Source organism: Python bivittatus, unplaced genomic scaffold (genome assembly GCF_059951505.1).
Source record: "Python bivittatus isolate LINGU-HERP-01145 unplaced genomic scaffold, Pbiv_v1 ctg000160_np1212, whole genome shotgun sequence".
In the NCBI taxonomy this organism is placed as follows: Eukaryota; Metazoa; Chordata; class Lepidosauria; order Squamata; family Pythonidae; genus Python; species Python bivittatus.
This window is the reverse complement of record NW_028277076.1, coordinates 10,161,929-10,181,937: the sequence shown is the minus strand read 5'-3', so window position 1 is coordinate 10,181,937 and position 20,009 is coordinate 10,161,929. Positions and strand designations below refer to the sequence as shown.

At 52.4% G+C, this 20,009-nt stretch overlaps 1 protein-coding gene across 2 annotated transcripts in view; it reads right to left on the bottom strand.

The window, feature by feature from the left end:
• The window catches only part of NOTCH1 (notch receptor 1), an 80,938-nt gene extending 65,152 nt beyond the window's left edge, over nt 1–15,786 (bottom strand). The window contains exons 1-2 of one of the 2 annotated variants that reach the window (XM_088147213.1): nt 15,423–15,786; nt 8,823–8,904 (exon numbers count right to left, since the gene is read on the bottom strand). In XM_088147213.1, coding sequence (XP_088003339.1) covers nt 8,823–8,904; nt 15,423–15,531 — 191 coding nt within the window. In that variant the 5' untranslated portion in view covers nt 15,532–15,786. The remainder of the gene's footprint in view (nt 1–8,822; nt 8,905–15,422) is intronic. The other variant, XM_088147212.1, reaches the window with a different exon arrangement.
• Between the last annotated feature and the right edge of the window lie 4,223 nt (nt 15,787–20,009).

Genomic DNA, 20,009 nt, shown 5'->3' with positions numbered 1-20,009 from the left:
AACGAGCCCACACGAAACAAACCATGTTTTGCTTTGCGTGATCCAGACAATGGGACTTCCCACCTGGGATGAAGTTCTGCCCTGGCTTTTGAATACGTTAACCGCTTTCCTTCAGACATACACAGGATCCCTCGTGCTTGGAACGTGAGTCTAGCTGCCAGTCCCAGCTTTCTGCTGTGAATGATATTAGTATGAAATTTGGGGAGAAAAGCTGCTATAATTGGCAAGGTTAGGACTTTCCCCAGTTTCAGGGGCTCTCATTTCTCGCAAGGTGCAGAAACACAGCATGCAAAAAGGTTTCAGACGCAGACTTCCCCCACCCACTCTTTCCCAAAACCTGCCCCACCAATCTTAGAGCTGCAGCTGGGGGGGAGGATGGAGACGGAACAGCATCCAACAGGTCGACCTGAACACCGCGGATGAGATAAAGCCCTATCTGTGCCTGTCCACGGTGCCCAGTGGCCACCCTTAAGGTCTTCTGCCATCACGTCTGAAATGGTCTTGGGAATGGTCTTGGGAATGACAGGAGGAACAGCTGCAGCCTAGGTTGTGCAAAGGGTGTCTCAGCCCCCAGAAGGACAAGGGGCGTGAGAAGAGCCTCAGAAGGGACCCTCCCTAGTTTCCTAGAAAGTAAAGGGAAAGAAGGGGAAAAGGGCTTTCAGACTTGCAAGATTCTGTTACCGTCACCTTACAATAAAGGTAGCGTTAGTACTCAAGGTTTGGATGTCTTGTCTGCACTACCTCAAAGGGCAGACAGCTCTGAAATGTGCATTTCTAAAAAATGTCAGCCTCTTTCTTGAAGGCCACATAAGAGCCAGCAGTAAGAGCTGTGGCAGGAAAGAACAGAATAAACTCCGTCTGACGTTGCATTAATTATTTAATTAAATATTAATTAAACTATTATTATCCTGCAACCACCTAATACGGGATGCTGAAGGTTGAATTCTACATGAAGAAGAAGTGTTCACCATGAACACCGACTCCCTTGGCCTACATTCAAATGATGGTTTGACTAACCCAGTGTTTTTCAACCTTGGCCACGTTAAGATGTATGGACTTCAACTCCCAGAATTCCCCAATCAGCATGCTAGCTGGGGAATTCTGGGAGTTGAAGTCCACACATCTTAACGTGGCCAGGGTTGAAAAACACTGGACTAAACCCACCAGATAGGTTTGATGGGGAAAAGTTGAAGCCAAAACGGAACAGTAGCTTTTCCAGAGTGCCGAATTCAGCCGAGGGCAAGGGAGATGCCTCCGGCCAGCTGGCCTTTCATCCTGTGGACGTGCAAGGGCCCGAGAGGCGGCTGGACGTGGCAAATGTTCAACATGTTCAATGGCTGCTAACAAGCCGGAGTGACACGGCTACAAATCACGGCCTCCTTCCAGATACCATTCCCCAGCCACGGAAGCTAACCAGGGAGCTGGGCTTCGCAAAGGGGTGTCAATTCTTTTGAAATTAAACAGGAGTGAAATTCCACAGCCAGCTGCAACGTGCCCCGCGCCAAGGAAGGCAGCGGCGGGAGGGCTGATGACATTTCCATGCCAAATCCTAGGCAGCCCCGGGGAGGACTTGAGTAAGTTCAGGGGACAAAGACCCCAAACCCTGGCCCCACAAGCAAGCTCAGCGTGGGATACCCCATAACAGGCCAGTACAAGGGTGACCCCCATGGAGCCATTGACTTCCTTCAAGGAAGCCACCTCACACAACTTTGGAAAGCTGAATCATGTTTGCCTGCAACATGTGGGAAGCCAAATTACTGTGAAAAATCCTGGGATTTAGAGAATAATAGTTTTGCATCTGATCAAACCAGACCGAGGCCCTCCAAGTCTTCAGCACAGATACCAACTTGCTCAGCAAGGATGGTTTCACCAAGTCAACCCCAGATGACTCGTGCGGGGCCCTCAAAGCGAAGAAAACCAAGGGTTTAAAAAATGGCCCAAATCTTGCCCCAGGATTTCAGTGGGCGCATCATCTTGTGGGATTTCAGCCAAGGACACCCAAGCTTGTCACGATTTCAGCTCTGTTGCACAAAACACTGGGGGAGGGGGTGTCACATTATTGAACAAAATCGTCCCTTGGCATCCTCCCCCCTTGGAAAAGGGCTGCGCAGGCACGCGAGGGAATATCCTGGCACACAGTCGCATGGGCTGCAAAAGCTGCAAGAGAAAAAACCGCAGCCGTGGTGGTTCCCACTGAGTGGGTGGGCAGCCACACAGATGGCCTTACTCTGGGGAGGATAAAAAGCACGTGGACCGCATTTTTTGAGAAGCAAGGGGGTAAAGCCCCTCCTCTGACAAGCCTGGGAAGGAAAAGGGGGAAGCCAAAGATCAAATTAACACTTCATTAATTGGTGCGATCTAGGACAGCCTTCCCATTCTGTCCTTGTCCTGCATTTCCTAAGATGCTCCTGGAGGAAAGGGGGGGGGGGAGGGACAAATGGCAAATTAGCTCAAAAAAGCAAATACTTGTGCAAGGGGCCAGGAGCCAACTGCAGTTTTTTGACTCTTTGCTGGAGGACCCCCACCGGCACAGCCAATCTGGGAATCTCTTGTGGATCTTTCCCCTCCCTCCCTCCCCCTTCTAGGCCACTCCCCACCGAAAGAAATCTTGAGCAGTTCACAGTTAATTCCCCACTAACTCTCAGCTCCCACCTCCCAACAGTAGTTGACTGATCAATGGAGGACAGGTTTTATGAGCAACGATTACTCAGAATTATCAACATGAATGGCATCTGATTGTCTTGTGACAGGAAGCATTTGGTTAAAAAAGATCACTCGGATGCCCATCACGTTGTTTTCCAAGTAGATTGAGGATCTCAAATAGTATCTCATTGGATGTAAACAGAGAAGATTTGGGCGCTGGGAAACAGGTTGCAAATAAGGGATCTAGCCCAGTCCTCCCCAACATCCTTCAGATCTACAGACCTCACCTCCCAGAATTCCTCAACCGTTATTTATCCAGCTGGAGGGTGTCCTGTCTGATGTCCACATACTTTTGAAAGTAGATGTGGACAGTTTGGCCATACTTTGAACTCTAGGTCCTGTCCTAGATGTTCAGACACTAGCAGAAGCCCCTTTGCATGGCTGAAACTGGACATTTCAGTTGGCTCAGATCAAGCCAGGGAGGCTGTTGGTGGGAGATGGTTGTTTAAAACATGACTGCCTTATGACAAGGAGCAAAGGTATGTCTGAAACAGGATGTACAAGATCTCCCAAATCCAGCTCAAGAACTTTCAGTCACTCAACCGCAACCAGTATTCTAACACAACCAACTCTTCTTTCCAACCAACCTTCACAACTTTCTCCACCCTTCAAATTTAAGTTGGCATCACTCGATAAAAGGACCATTCCTTCTTTCTTTGTAGAAATTCTGACTAAGAAAATCTGGTCAACAGGGCATGGGCAACATATTTCACTTCCTTATTGGGGAAGGTAGGGACATAATGTACAACCCCATGTAAACTAGGAGCACCCTTGAGAAGCATGCTCTGACAGCAAGCAACACTCATGTGTTGGGTGAAGGGGTTACAGGAATCTTCCTGCCTTCCTCAGCCCACCAACTTGGATTGTCCAGATGTTCCTGTTCACAGGACCACTACTACACATCCTCACACTGAAGTTAAGTTGCAGTTGAGAGTCCTACAGACAGAACTGTGGCTCAGCTTGGTTTTGGGTTCTACACACCGACAGGCCCGACTTCAAACCCTGATAGTGCTTGCTAAAAGAACTTGGGGCAAGGGGTGGCAAAGGCACACTTCCACAGGAGGTCCTGCAGAACCACAGCCAGGAAGTGGAAAGAGTGCAAGGTTGGAAAGACCAAAAGATAAACATGCAACATTCAACCTCGGATCTTGCTTTGATCACAAGGAAGAGCAGGAATATTTTCTGAATCTGCAAGAACCTCAGAAATTGTGATATGGGGAAAACAAAGGCATCTGAGACAAGGGAAGACTGCAACACAGGGGTGTGGGCAGAGCACGGTCAAAAAATCCGTACGGTGGCCCAATGGCATGATCAAAGCTCCGCCTGATGTCTCATGGTGCACATAAAAAACAGGTGGAGTTTCAACCACATCTTGCCTTGCCTGCAGACACTGCTGCTGGAACCGATTTGGGATTTGCTCAGTTTATCCTGCTTACTCAGAAGAGGAAACACGACTGAACAGACTCTGCAGAGAGCAGAATTCAGAAACTAGCCACCATCCGGCCATCCTCACAAGGCTCAAACCTTGAATGTTAAAAGGAAAAAAATGATACGATTCCCTCCCCGTCACGCCTAAATTAAAAAATTATTCATCCTTCCTCAACTAGAGCTGCTAGGAAGAACTCAACATGGCAGGATCCCAACAAAACTATTCTTGTTCCTTAGATTGCAGACTTCCTCGGGCTATTTCCACGCCGCACCCATTTCCTGCCCATGGCGAGTCCGTATTCCTCTTCCCCTCTCCCCATTTTATTATTATTACTATTATTTCCATGGAAGTAAGGACAGGTTAAAGCCTGAGGAAAACCTCTGAGCTGAAAGACTTCCGCTCCTTAAAGTAGTTAACAATGGATTCTGGAGTTGAATAAACTCGGGGCCCAGAAAGCTTGGGAACAAGCTTTCCGCGCGCTTGTGAACTGCTGAATTCCAGGACAAGAAACTCTCACCCCTAGCTCCTTTCCTGCCGTCCCTCCTCCTTGGATGCCTCTCCACAGAAAAGGGCACGGGCGAAGGGGAAAGAGAGCTTTTGGCCAGGAGACATCCTTTGAGAGAGCCTCCTCTGTCCAGGGACTGTCGAAAAGTGCAGAGAACTGCTTCTCAGACAGAACCACTTTGCAGGGAAGCAGGATGTGAACCTCATCTCGGGATGGCCTGTCAGGCCAAATCTGGTGGAGTCCCTTGACCCAAAGTCCAGGATCAGACGCTAAGAGCAGAAGTGGACCACATGCAACAAGACGAGGAGCCCATCACTTTCTGTGGCCCTTCTTCTCAAGAGAAGGATGACCACTTTTTATCTTCCTCATTTTTAAACCACTTTGCATCTGCCAAGGCACGCCGATCATTCCGGTTCCACGGTTCAGGCCCTTTTGCCCCAAAGCCAGCGGTGCAAAGGACCTGCAGGCTGCGGATGGCTTTGCTTCGAGGCTGCAGCCAGCAAACCAAAGCTCGTGATGTGGGCTTCGGAGTATGTGCTGACCTGGTGGATGTACTAAAGGTAAAGCATGAGAAAGCGTTAATCCCGTTCCCGAGAGCACCATCTGCTTCTAACTGCGCAAGCGAGGGCATTCCTGGGAAAGCGGCATCCGACGTGTCTGCAGCAGTCCTAGAAAAATTAAATAAATCAGCCCCTTTTCATCTGCGCTGAGGGGAGGGCAGCCCCCAAACACAGCCCTGCCAAGCTTTAATTAGTATCTCTCCTTGTACAGCGACGCGATCCTGGAGAAACCTTTTCATCTGAGCTGGGAATGCAGATTGAGCTCTCCAGAGGGAGGCCAACTTTTGCAAAGCCGCAGTTTACATTCGTCACCGCAAAACCACACTTGGCAGAGTGCTGAAGCCACCAGCAGTGACGGGGGGGCCTGAACCAATATTTCCCACTCCCAATGTTAATTTTAATTATATCATATCAAATATAAAATGCAGGCTCTTTGCTATTTTAGCTCGAAAGCCAGAGCAGGGCCAGAAATGTTTGCAAGAATGATGTAAGGCAACTCAGCATCACGTGGTGGGGGTCAGATCCAGACTTGCCAATAGCTATTTCTTCCCCACTGCTGAGCAAACTAGCATTAAGACAGAAGTTCTTTTCATCTTTTTAGGCAACAAGCAATAGACATAACTGTATTTGGGGAAATGATCTACTACAAACACGTGCCAACCTTTATCTAATGTCCCTGTTGATCTGGCACTGATTTATCCATCAGCTTCATATCTCACCTTTCCTCCAGGAGCCTGGACAGTCTGCACCACATCCCTGCCTCCCATTTTATCCCCACAACAACCCTGTAAGGTAAGTTGGGCTGAATGAGAGAGAGAGGTAGAGAGACTGGAGCCAAATCAACCCAGGAGTTTCCATGCTGAGGGTAGACTTGAACCCCATTCTCCACACTTCAACCTTTCACCACAACACCAGACCATTCTCTAGCACGTCCCCCGGATGAAATTCCTGCACAAACAGCTTATTTATAAGGAGCTTTTCACGTGCTTTTTGAGCTGGAAAACAGCATTCTGAAGACAGCGAAGAGGATGGCATAGCACAGCGATGGGACCGGGCTTCATTTTTTAAAAATACGGCACTTAGCCAGCTGAAATTTTTCCACCACAAACACCCTGCTACTTTTAAGCCTGGTTCACACATTGTGTTCCACCTCATTTCTTCAGAGGAAGATATGGGCCAGGTTTACAAGCTCTGCGCGACACACTAAGCCCCTAGCAAACAGGCCAGGTTGGTGTTTACTCTCCTGGGGAGCTCAGCCCTTGGGCGACCAGGATCACAAGGGCCCGCCATCAAGCGCGCGATGAGCCTGCCCCAAAGAGGAGGCCTCCAAGTTTCAGAGCCCCCCGCCAGGACCACCCTAACCCCAACACACGTGGAAGGCACCACTGGAGACGGCTGATGCCAACGACATTGGCGAGGTGACGAACGAAACTTGGTTTGTGCAAGAAAGTCCCCCCCGCCTGACCCTCCAAGGGGCAGCGGTGGTGGCGGCGGCAGCAGCCCCTCCCTTGGCAGAGAACGCCCACATCTGTCCGCGCCCCATTCAATTCCATCTGTCCATCCCATGTAAATCAGGGGAGACAAGCGAGTCTTTGAGACAGAGGAAGAATGACCAGGAGATGGGGGGAGGGGAGATAAATAAATAAATAAATAAATGGGGGGCCGGGGTAAGAGCAAATCAGGCATTCTGGGAACCCTCCCGAGATTAGTCACAACGCATTCATCTCCCTGCCTCGACAATAGCTGCGAATTTTGACGGAATCCCAGCTGTCACCCTTTGAATGAAAGAAAACAAGATTGAGGGTGTCCAGGGTGGGTATGGCTTCTACGGGCAAACAATACAGACACACATTTTTATATATATGAGTGCGTGTGTGTGTATGCACGTAGGTACATACGTATGTATGATGGGGCATGCATTCCTCAGCATCCCACAAAGGAGCTTAGCCTTTGCCTATTAAATTGCTCACGTGCTGATTAATTTGCTAAAGGTTTCTCCCGCGCTCTCCTGAGCACATGGGAGGCATCAAATGGAGGCAAAATGACAGAACTGAAGCCTGCCCCCCGCCTCCTCCCCACACCCAGATGGGACCAGAAATGCCTCTGCATCACTGCGAACTCTGTGCACGCAAGCTTCCTCATGGGCAAACCTCAATGCTCCAAGAACTGATTCTATTTACCTATTTCTTTGATTGATTTCTATCCCACTTTTTCTTCAGGAGCACAAGGCCGTATAACCCGTGCTTCCTCCCTCCCAATTTTCCCCCGTAACAACAACCTTGTGAGGTAGGTAGGCAAGTCACCCAGTGATCTTCCGTGGCTGAGGGCAGCCTTGGCTTGGGTTTCCCTGGCCACAGTTCACCACCTCAGCCACAACGCCCACCAGTTCAGTTCAATTTAATTCCAAGCAGTTTAATTAACTTCTGCTGAACTTCCACTTTCCAAGCAAGCTTATCTGGCTTGGAACTGGGCAGGCTACTTTCACACCTCTCCTACAGAAAGGTCAAAAAGACAAGAGCCAGCTGAATTTTTAATCCATTCCCTTGGATATCGTTGGCTTTTGAACAAAGGGCAGCTAACAGCCCATATGGGGTTGGGTCAGCTAGGAAAGCATCAACTCGCAAAATCGCCTTACAGTACCAAATCCTGCAACTTCCAAATTCCGCATCATGTTCTGGGAACTTCCTTGAATGCACCGTGACCTACAGGCAGGGTTGGGTTGGAACCGCCAACCTGGTGGCCTCCAGGTGCGGTAAGAGCACCCAGATTTGTTAGCCCAAGGAGACGCCATCCTGATGTGTCTGAAGGGAACTAATTCAGGGGCCGCCAGACCGTAGAAACCATTCCAGACCACAATGAAGAACAGACACGGGGACAACGTTCCAGTCGGAGTCTCAACAAGTGATCGAATCAACAGCAGAGTCTCAGAATGCTCTAACATTCTCCTTTGGGTCAACCTGCATTTGCTGGAAGGCCACTGAGAAACCCTTGTCCAGGCACATGGAGATAAACAAGCTTTCAGTTGCATGAATGCATCTGCCTTTTTAAACTGCGGAACACCCCCCCCCCCGCCAATGCATCACAGCCCCATAAAACTGTCTCCATGTTCTTCCAACCCAGTTCACTGGCCCCCACAATCCAGCCTTCTGCTTCCAACGCCAGCCTTCTTTGGTCTCCCGACAGACTGCAAAGGGATCCTACATCACTTCTACCCCAAGGCCGAATCTAGCCATCTTGGACGAACTCATTCAGAAGAGGAAAAGATACCAAATCTTTCCCCAACTCCATGAAGAACAGCCCAGCTTCTTACACTAAACCAAAAAGTGGGCTTCCTTTTACCCCTCCAAACCACCTGGCATTTTAGCTCTTGTTAGGGATGGGCAAAAAAGCCGCAGTGTGTTTTCAAGCCCAGAACAGAACAGCCCCACTCCAAATGTTTTATCAGAACATCCTCCTTCAATCAGGACGAAACTCAAAAGACCTCCGTTGTCTTCTGCCTTGGAACAAAACTCTTAGAATGTGCATGTTTGTTCCAAGCTTGGAACACTCAAAAAAGCCGTCTCAGGGTTGAAATCTTTTGCACACCTTCACCCTCCACACTCGTAAAAAACAAGCTAGTACTTACAAGCACACCCCTGTTCCATTTTGATAGGTTTCACACTTTCCTCCATTCAAGCAGGATTCAGAAGGCTGGGTACATCGCAAACCTGCAAGGAGAGGACACAGATTATTTCTAAGCATTTGTGAAGCTCAGTTGTGGGATGGAAGACGTAAAGAGAGGCACCTACTTCATGTAGGATTTAATACAGCTTTTCCCCACTTAACTCCCCAAACACTGAGCCAAACCTAGAATGGGGGTTAATGACCAGTACACTGGGAACACATCAGGTTAGGGAAAGTTAGGGTCAGGATGTTAGCAATCTTCACACACCTAGCATTTCAGTATCCCTCGTTTTTGTAAAACCGTAGGGCTTTACTATTTCAATTTAGCAGACTTCTGATTTAATTTTCTTTCAGACATCACTCCAACACACTCCATTATATCCAAGGTAGTACAAACAATTCATTACGTTTTTAAGTAAGGATGGCATTAGGCATACAATGGCAATGGATGCAAATAACCTAAATTTGGAGTTAATGAACATTTGGGTTTAACAGACATTCCTCCACCAAAACAGTCCACAAAACAGAAGATTTATTTTACGAATTCAAGTGATCTCAAAAATACAGTGCTTCAACTTCTTCTTCCCCCAACTAACAGCCACCCGAACTGCCCCACACCTGTTTTACAGACAGGAACCCAAAGGTAAGTCTAAAGTTAAGTTTCCAGGACATGAATCATAATCTGCCTTCTTAAATATGTGCTTTTCAGGTGACTTCCACATCATGCAGAGTCATAATTGGAACCGGAGTCTGCTGTAGCAGTAATTCAGTTTATAAAGTCACCTGATTAGAAAGCTATCCTACAGAATTGTCTGCTACACACCAAGGAAAGCATTTTAAGAGTTCGAGTGCCTTTTCTTCAGCTTTATAAACGATTGCGTAAATGGCCATCTGTAGTTTGCCGCTGCCCCTCCCAGGACAGGGTCCCCCCCCCTTCCTGACTCTACGTGGTCTTGGCTCTGCTTAGCTTTCCAGAGATCAACCAAGTTGGCCGAGGGGTCAACTAAGAAATCTACCCAGGAAACTCCAGCTTAACATAAAAAAATATTAGCAATATCTCTTCTGGAGATCTCTCTCTGGACAAGGCACATGGAAAGGAAAAGTTGCTTCACAGGATGAACTGGCATTATGGGATGGCAATTGGGAGTTAGTCAAACAGAACAGGAGAGGTCCAACCATCCACTGTGATTCCACCAAACCTCATTTGAGATTCTGACACCCACAAAGTCCAGCGTGTTGGTGTCTGTAATCATTTGGGATGACCACCTTAGCCAAGCTGGATGGATGCCAAGTTCTACACTTCTTTCTCAGTTCTGGAAAACTGGGTTTTGCCCTACATAAAAGAGCCACAGAGTCTCTAGCAACATCATCGTGTTTTATCATGACTGCGCAGGGGCTGACTTCACCAAATACCCCCGCCTGCGATGAAACTGGGGTTCAGTTCCTTGTCAGCCAGGGTGTTGGGGAGACCCCACCCCCACCGTACCATATTCCATGGAGCAGCCAACGGGCTAGACTCGGTTTTCCCTTGCTGGTTTGGGCGCTGTATCTTCTGTCAACAGGATAAGTGTGTTTTGTTAACCCAGAGAAGAGATTCTCTGGCTGCCTGAATCAATTCAAAATTTGTTTGGCTATCAGAGATCTCAGAAACAATTTTTCTGAACAGCCACTGGCAGGAAGAGCAGCTGACTCCAACTGGAAAGGTCATATTTTTAAAAAGGGAAGTTTTTATAAAACAGATGCAAATCACAGACAGGGTTCTAAATAGGCACACTCTGACGTGGACCACACATTGCATTAAGCCCTGGTTTAGGTCTCCATGGTTTACCCAGTTAATTGGGTTGGCACAGATTAAGCAGATTGTTATAGGTTTACCAACTATAATAGCTAGCTTTGCACAGAATCAAGCTGCATTACAGGAGCAGTGCTAGCCCTCTGAGTTGTCCAATGAAATCAAGATTTATTATTCATAAAAGTGCAATAAAGTGATGCAAAACGCCATAAACTCCTAGAGCACAGGCCTGTCCATTTTGGTTGTGCGTTAAATGCACATTTGCCTGGCTGCCTGCAATGAGGAAGAATCACTTCTAGATGACTTGGCATGGAAGCATTTGTGAACCAGAAGAAAATTAGCCTCCCTGCTTTCAGACCCTCTGTAAGAAATGAGGAAGATTCTTCGTCTTGGGGCACCTCAACAAGTGAACGACCAAACGCAGGCCGAGCAATCTTCATCTGCCTGGTAAGTACACCAAAGGCATTCAAAGGAAAATAAATAAATGGAAACTTGGATCTGAAGGCCAGCAGAACACAAAACTACTATGTTTGGCTAAAGCTTAAAAACATAGTTTCCATTTACTCAAATTTATGGTCATAGACCAAACAGCTTAAAAGCCTACCAAATGACCCATCACCACACGAATAAAATTGGAGTGAAGCCAAGCATCTCAAGGCCTCTGAGAGGATTCCTACATTACGCTAAGCCATGGTTTGCTGGAAGAGCTATCAGGGCTGGCTTGCGTAACTCACCACATAAAACCCTCCTAATCCATGATGGTTCAGCCCTGGATGCGAATCAGACCTATGGAGACCCACATGGTCCCAGGGTACAGGAGCAGGGGGGTCCGCAGGAAGGGGGGGTCAAAGAAGTCAAAATGGCGGCCGCAACAATGCAACCAAAACCCCACCCCTTTTTTATCTGTGTTGCCTGGTGGTGGCCGCCACCTTGCCTCTCGGCTGCCCTGCGCGGGAGCGAAGGCCTGGGGTTGGCTGGAGTAACGTCAAGCAAGGCGGAAGGGGCCCCAACTCATCGGGGTCTCCATCTCCACCAGAGCAGCTGGGTCACAGCCCGCTCTGCTCACTGGCTTGCAAATCAGAGCATCCCCCCCACACCTGAGCAAGAGTACAGAAGGCTGAACATCTGGCAGAGGCCACCACCTCACGAGCGCCCCGGAGGCTCCGCTGAGGTTTCGGGGGCTGCTCGCAAGCCAGCGGGGCGGCCAAGCGGGGCTCCTGGGCTGTCCCGCGAAACGCCGTCCGGCTTTCCCTCGCAGCGGCCCAAACGGCCGCCTCGCCCCGCGGGAGGGGCCGCGCACACGCCCCCGGCAACGCCTGGTCCGCCGGGCGCTCTGGCAAGCGGGGCGGGCGGCGCGTGGGAAAAAGCGACAGCTGCGCCGCTCGCAGCGCCTGCCCCAGACAAAGGGGGGATCGGAGCCGCCGCCGCATTGTCCGCCCAGCCCGCCCTCCTCCCTCGGGAGCCCCCGCGGGTGCTGCCTGCGGCCGACCCGAGCGGGCACCCGCGGGGAAAGCGCAAGCCAGCCCACGCGCGCGTCACACACACGCGCGCGCGCGCACGCGCAGAGGGGGGGGCAAGCACCCACCGGTACCTTTTGAGAAAAAGGAAAAAAAAAAAGACGGCTTGGCTGCAAGGCTGGAACTGCCGTCTGCAAGAGAGAAAAAGGAAAAAAAACCCGCAAAAGCGAAACCAGACATTACCCAGGAAACGGCTCAAGAGTTCCTCCTCCGTTCCCGAAAGACAGAGGTGGAAGGACGCGCGGGGGACGCGCGTCAAAAGGGAGAGCCCCGAAGGCGGCTGAGGGGGAGAAGGGGGCGGAGGACGCCCGCTTTCTTAGAAAACTTCTGTTCTGGCTGTCCGCGGGCTCCACAACAGGCAAGGCCAGGCAGGGCCGGGCCGGGCCGGGCCCCTCCCCAGGCAATCCGAGGCTAACCCTAACCGAGTTTAGCAGGTGGTTCCAATGCAGCGCTCCGCCTGCAACCGACGTGCCCCGGGCGACCAGCCGGTTACCCGGCCTTCTGCAGCCCCTCCAGGTCACCCGAGCAGGAACGAGGAGGAGACAAGGGCCACGAGCTGGCAGAAGTGCCGAGGTTTTGCTGCACCCGCAGCTTGCAGGTCGCCGCGTTCCAGCGGCAGCGGCAGCGGCAGCGCCGGGCCCCCGGGAGGGCCTGCATCGGCTTCCTTTCCCCCCTTGGCCCATTCCCCAATTCGCACGTTTGGCTGGGGAAGGGAAACAGGTGGGTTCACACACGCTGGAGGCAACAGGTTTACACCCTGCCCTGGGTCTGGCCAAGGTGCTAAGCCAAAGCCAACCAGCTACCCAAAGCTTCTTGGCAACCGGTGCCGCCCTTCCGAGGCCGGGGCCGCCTCGGCTCCCGGACTTCCCTTGTGGTCTGAGCTTGCCTTCAGACTCCTGGGGGAGTCTGCCCCCTCCTGAATCTGGACGGAGACTGGTTCAGAGTGACGCCCCCATCTCTTTCGCCCTAACACAGGCTTCTAAAAGCTGAACAGATGTTTTCTCCTCCTCCTCCTTCCAAGTACACAGAGTGGAAGTGGGCTACACCTTGCAGACAGACCACCATCTTCCGGCTGCAATGAGTCACCAGAGGCAGGAAGAAACTGCAGCCAAAGTTGCAGACCCGACAGAAAGAACCGGTTGGGGGGCCAACCACTGGAGGGGCAGGGCTGACACACCTTGTGGCTTCTGAAAATGACCAGCGTTCAACCACCTCTGGGGTCTCCTATGGAGACCTCTTCAGAGAAAGAAGGTCCAAGAGGAACGCCAAAGGAAAAGATGCAGGGGATGAATGTGAATCCTTAGGCGACCCACCACAGGATTTGAACCTGGGTCTCCCACTTCTGGTGTCCAAAATAGCTACCCCAAGGCAATTCCTATCTCTGGCTGGCTTTCTTTCAAAGCCTTGGCAAGGCAGCCTGGAGCCGTTCAGAGTTCAGACTACAACCCCCATCATTCCAAGCCAGGAGGCTGGCAACCCGGGAAGGCTTCGTGGCGCGTCTGCAGGCGGACCCTGGATTCAGTTTGGGCTGAACTTACAGACTCACAAACTCCAAATCGACCGATGAGCTCAGGAGCCTCTCTGCCTCACCTGTGTGGGCACGCACCCCTGCCTGGTGTCACTGCTGCACTAGCAAGTGATCAAGGGGAGCACGTGGCTCGCCTACAACTCTCACTCCACTCTGATTTCAGTTCAAACCAGTTTGCTTCCCCAGTTGGGGGCTGGGAAGGAAGTCCATCGACCCCACAGCAGCTCCCACCCCAAAGAATTCAGCAGGCTTCAACACAAGACCAGGCGCTTGAGCGGGGAGGAGAGCAGAGCAGAGCAGAGCAGAGCAGAGAGGCTGTGCTTGTGCTCGAAAAGTGTGCAGCGCTCACTCCCTGCCCCTTTCCACCCTCCCTCAGCCTTTCGAAACCCACAGGGTGGTATTCGGGCTTTATTTCTTTCCACCTCATCTCCTTTTCCCCAAAATCACACTTGCTGCAGCCAACCTGCCCCAGAAAGTCATCCGTTTAAAAAAAAAGCAAAACCAGAAAAAGGAAGAGGGGGGCCAGAGAGAGGCTATGGGAGGACAGGAAATCTGACGCACATTCACAAAGGGCTGCGAAAAACACACTCTCGCTGTGGCCAAAGGCAGGCTGGGGTTACATTTAATTTCCCAATGAGGTTTCTAAAGCTGCCGAGCAGACAAAGGCTGCCTCCCCCCCAGAAAGGCTTCCGGCGGGCCGGAGGAGCCACCGCGCTCCTCCCCAGCCGCCAGCCCAGCTTCTGGGGCACCCGCCGGCAGGCCGCGCCTCCTGCCCTGCCGAGGAGAAGGGTCCCGCAGCCCCGCCAAGCGCAAGGCCTGTCCCGCTGGGGGCCTCTTCTCCAGGCGGGGTCCCGGGCCCAGCGCTCCCGCCGGGTTCGCGCACGCAGCCGCCTCCCCTCCAGGGTCCTTAACCCCGGCCTGCCCCCGGCCTGCCCGCCCGCCCACGGGTCCGCAACCTCGAACGGCCGTGCCCAAGCCGGGCGAGCAGGGACTCCCGCTCCCATGGTTCCCGGCCGGAGGGAGGGCGGGCGGAGTGGCCCAGACCCATCCGGCGGGAGGGGGGAAAGCTGTTCCAAGACTTCAAAAGGCCGAGTCGGGTACAAAAGCCGCGGGAAGGGAGGCAGGAGAGCCGGTTGGGTTGGTTTCGCTTTGCCAACCGAAGCCGCTTTCAGGAAAAAAGGGAAAAGCAGAAGCGGCGCCCCCAGAGCGGCTCTCCTCCTCCGCCGCCGCCGCCGCCTCCTCTTCCTCCTCCTCCGGGGTGAGCAGCGGGTCAGCGGCGCCCGCAGCGGGGAGGGGGCGGCTGCAAGGCGCAGCGCCGCAAGGCGGCCGCCTTCCCCCTGCATCTCATCCCGACGGCGGAGTCCCCATCTCATCATCCCCGGCCGGCTGGGGGTGATGGGAGGGTCAGCTCAGGGCGCCCTGCTGGCCTCTGGGGGGCCTTCCCCTCCGCCACAACGGAGAGGCGCTCGGCGGTCGGCGCGCTCTGCCCGCGAGAGCGCCGGGGCATCCGCTGGGGGCTCCGTCCGGCCCGCACGCGCACCCGCGGGGCTGGGCAGCGGCGCGGGAAGGGGCGCCCAGCCCGCCGCGGCCCTCCAAGGTAGACGGCGCCTGTCCAGAGAGGTTCTCCCGCGCGCGCCAGCCTCGCGGACCCGCGCACCGCCTCCCCCGCGCCTGTTCCGGCGGGACAGAACAGGAGGAAGCCGGTCCCACCGTCGTCCTGCGTACCTCCAGCGAGGGCGGGCAGCACCGCCAGCAGCAGCAGCAGCAGCAGTAGCAGCCGCCCTGGGAGGCGGCGGCGGCGGCGGCGGCCGCTCCGTACCCGCAGGGGCTGCATCCCGCCGCGTAGCTCGGCGGCGCCCCGGCCGACCGGCTCCCTGGCGCTCGCGCTGGCCGGGACGAGTCCTCCCACCCGGCGCAGAGGGCGAGGCGCGGCGCGGCGAGGGCGCTCTCCTCCGTCCGGAGCACGCGGGCGGCCGTCGGGCGGAGGGCTCGGAGGCTTCCTGCCCTGCCTCGCTCGGTCCTCCGGGGACTCGGGCCGGCTCGGCGCGGCGGCGCTGCAGAAAGAGGAACTTCTCCGCTGGCCAGAAAGTTTGCAAAGGGTGCGTGCGCGCACGCGAGCGAGGCTGGCTGCCGGGGCGGAGGGACTGGGGGCCGGGCTTCGCCGGGGCGGGTTTTTGCATGTGAATGCGGGGCGGGGGGCGGCCCGACGCGGGAGGCGCCTCCTCCCCTCCCGCCCGAAGGAGGCAGGAGGAGGAAAGCAGGGCCGGGACGCGCCTTCGCTGCCGCGCGCTGCCGCGGCCGAGCGCGCGCAGCGGCTCCTCCGCGCGCCCTCGGCCGCCCGCTCCGGGGCCGGGGAACGACCCGCCACTGGAGTTCCCGCGAGCCGCGCCCGCCGGAGCCCGCCGCCCCTTTGCGCGGGTGAGGCAGGTCCTCAAGCGCTGCCCGAGCGGTAGCCGAGGCGGGTTGCCTCTTCGGCTCCCTACGGGCAGGCGCAGCCCCCAGCCTCACTCCCCGACGGGGCTGTTGCGCTGCCCGCGGAGGGAAGAGCGTGACGCGGTGGCTGCGGTCACCCCCCTTAACCAGGCTCCCCGATTAACCCATTGGCCCCGAGCAAGCCGAGATCTCGCCCTGCCCCGAGCCGAGGTGCGCCTTTTGGCGAGCGGCGAGCTGCCACTTCCAGGCTCGCGCAGTTCGTGCACAACACGCCGTGTCAGCCTAACAGTCATACCTTGCTAAGTCAGGTTTAGTGTATCGTGTGGCTCCGGAAAGGATCTTGCTCTGACATCGTCGTGGGTGGGAAGAGACACTGGACTTGTGGGCCAGGAGACTCGGCCACCTGTCCTCACACGTGGGGCCCTTGGGATTCACACATGCATCAGTCAATGCGTGCTTTAAGGTGGTTTGGCCAGAAGAGTTTGTAAACTTTACCCAGTGTGATCTGCAAACTCGCCCATTGGGGTTTAATGGTTGAATAATCCATGGTTAGAGTCGGGAGTGGAACCTCAGGTTGAATTTGCTCTGTGGCTCTCTGTCATCCAGCCCCAGATGTCTGCCTTATTTCTGCGCCCGCTTAGTGATTGGGCACAGCCCTGTCAAGTTCTTGGTTTAGTTTCGGGCTTAACAGCCCAATCAGTTGTGTTGATTCATTAGCCTATAGCTAAGACAAACTCTGGTTTAAGATTGATTGATTGATTGATTTGACTGACTGATTTCTATAGCCACCCTTCTCAACAACTGACTATGATGCGTAAATAAGTGTATAAAATCAACCCTTGCTTTGTGCAATGCGTGAAATCAAGTGAAATCACATGACTTTGGCGTGTTTCTAACACGATCTGAGTATAACACGAACCCCCCAAACAAATGAACCACAGCTTCTCACAGTCTGATTTTTGCACAACGCCGAGCTCTATGTCTGGGTGGGTGTGGGAGGGCAGCCTTCTTATGGGCTCCGAATGGAAGCATTAATGGGAGGAGGGGTCAAAAAAGTCAAGATGATGTCTACAGTCAAAGCCCCACCGCTTTATATGTGCGGTTGCATGATGTGTGCGAAAGGACAGGGCTACAACGATGGCAGCCACCATCTTGACTTTTTTGACTCCCCGCAGATGCCTCCAAACCCCCAGTTGCAACCCTGCATCACCCGCCCTTAACCTGCCGCTGAAACAGTCAGAATTTGTACCTTTGAAACTGAACATTTTGCTGAATTTGAGTGATCTATTCCCCTGCCTTTCTCCCATCTCCCTTCCCAAAAGTAAAAGCAACGGGTCCGCCCCCAGCCGGAAGGCATCTTTTGGCCCTCCAAGATGAGAACCAGCCCTCATTTGCCCTAGCTATAGTTTCCTGAATAAACCATGGTTGACTGGGTGCACGCAGTAGATTGAGTCACAGATGCATAACTCCTTTCTGACCTGGCCTGTTGTGAAAGCCATGTTTCGCAGCTTAGGCCTCATTTAAGCATTTAGGGTTTGTTTCAGTTGGGGGCCTATGCAACGCTCAGCCACTGGCCCTGAATGCCACACATGGCAGCGAACTGTAGACTGATTTGGTAAGCCGCGGTTCCTTTAACGATGTTTTGTGGAATTGGCTAGGTTCACGCCACACCTTGACCATCTTGGCCCAGCATCATTACTCTGACAGGGACCTGCGTGGGTGGGACGGGGGCTCAGGCCACTGCATGGGTGCCATCAAGGCGTTTTGCCCCCTGATTTTTAGCGGGCAGGGTGGCATCTGTTCTTTTTGAGAAAATGAAGCCAAATTCAAGGCCTAGACCCCAGTGTTTGTGCTCCTGCCTCAAAGTCATATCAATTTTTCACAACTGGCGCTTCGGGGGGTGGGAGCGGAGTGGGGGCTAAAGTATGAGAAGAGTCAGGGAGAAACTTATTTATTTATTTATTTATATTTCAAATTTAGATACCGGCCACCTCACGAAGAAGTGACAGATTGTGTTTTATGAGGGGACTTGCAGAGAGAGAGGAATCATCAGGAAACTACCTCAATTCCTTTCCTGAAATACAAGCAACTAATTTATCCCATGAATTTGTCAAAAGGCATATTTTTGAAATCATGGGATTTCGGACACAGAAGGTCCTTTCTTCTCCCATTAAAAATACTTTAAAAGATGAATGAGGAGAAGTGTTTTCATAAAACAAAACCTCTTAAATGATTTTGGATCCTGGACCACCCCTAGAAAAAGAACAGTTGGAGGAGATTCTTTGGGTTAAAATAGCAGGACTGTAGGCATTAAAAGGAAAAAAAAAAACTGTTAAGCCTGACTTAATGGAAATCTTGGCAAACCTCCATTTGGTTCGTTGTTCTTTTAATTTTTTTTCTCTGCCCAGACATATTTAAACATGTCTGAAGTTTGGGAGCCTTTTTTTTCAAGTTCAAATAAAACGGATAAGAAAAACCTCCGTGGGATCTATTTTTTGTTCCTGCGAGCTAAGAAATATTATGTTCGCTAAGGAAAACCTAATGCAAATATAAACAGGTAACACACATCTGTAAATTATTTTCGTGTCCCCGGGGCCTGGAAAAAAAAAAACTAAATGAAACCAGCATTGCTTATATATTTCGCCTTGACAGCTCAGGGAACAAAAAATTGCCCAAATGTGCAGGCGAAGGAGAGTCCCAGCGTGGGAAAGTTGGTTTAGTGAGAAATTTGCCCCAGGCTATTTAAATAAAACCAGCCGCTTGTACTGACAAATGCGGGTTCCGTGACACCACTTGCCCAAATTGCGGACGGAGGTTCTCTCTGCATCCCTTTCATCTCGTTTTTCATCACAATATTTTGGTTTCCCCAAAGTGGGCACTGGGCGCGTTGAAAAAGAGACACAGTTGCAGCTGCTGTCAAACGCGATGCTTGTTGTGTTTCCTTGCAGGGTTTAGATGCTGTTTCACGCGCTGCCGTTGACTGCAGTCAAGCTAGAGTAGGCTTCGGAAGAGGCGCAAACCCTTCTTTGAGATGGGCAGTTGTTGCTCTCACCAAAAACACAAGGGAGCCTCAGAGGAGCGATCTACGTGCCTGCAAGGAAGTGGCAAAGACGCCCTCCAGCCAAGCCTGGCTCTTCGTGAGTGTTCAAAAACTGTATAAACTTTATTCTCTAACATGCATTATATCGTGCAAAGGAGAAGGTTCATGCAAACTGTTCCTGGGGGCTTCAGGTAGTTTTCCTGGAAAACTGAAAATGCCTTCCCTTTCAACATCCCAGTCACAGCCCGGGACTTCCTGGTGGTCTCCCATCCACAAACTCGCCAGGTCTGACCCTGGTTAGGTATTTCAAAGTCAGCCAAGGTCGCTTGGGTGGAACCATCTGCTTGGTGATGGGCTCCCCCAGACCCAGTCCCCCACCACAAGCACATCTCCCTGGTTCTTCTGGAGGAAAGATGGCCCTTGTCCGGATGGTGGTTTGTTCTCTCGGGGGGCTGTGAACAAGGAGGGCCATGAAGAAGACAGGCACCCAGTTCCCCCTGAACACAGATTTTCCAGCATGTAACAATGGGCTTCCCGCATAGTTTGTTTAATCATGATTTGTTGAGTAACCATAGTGGATTGAATTTACACACTAAAACCGGGTCCACAACCTCCCTCAACTCCAGAGCACCAGCTTTTGTGTAGCAAGAAGGCTGGGGTGGTGACAAGACCTAAAATCAGGAGCATTCATGGGGGGGGGAAGGTAGTCAAAAACATCAAGGTGGTGGCCACAACCATCTCATGTAGGAGGAAATCATGTTAGTCGATGATGGCAAAAAATCCGGAGTCCGGTAGCATCTTTTCTGATGAACGAAGTCAGAACCTTTTGCAAGCTGCAG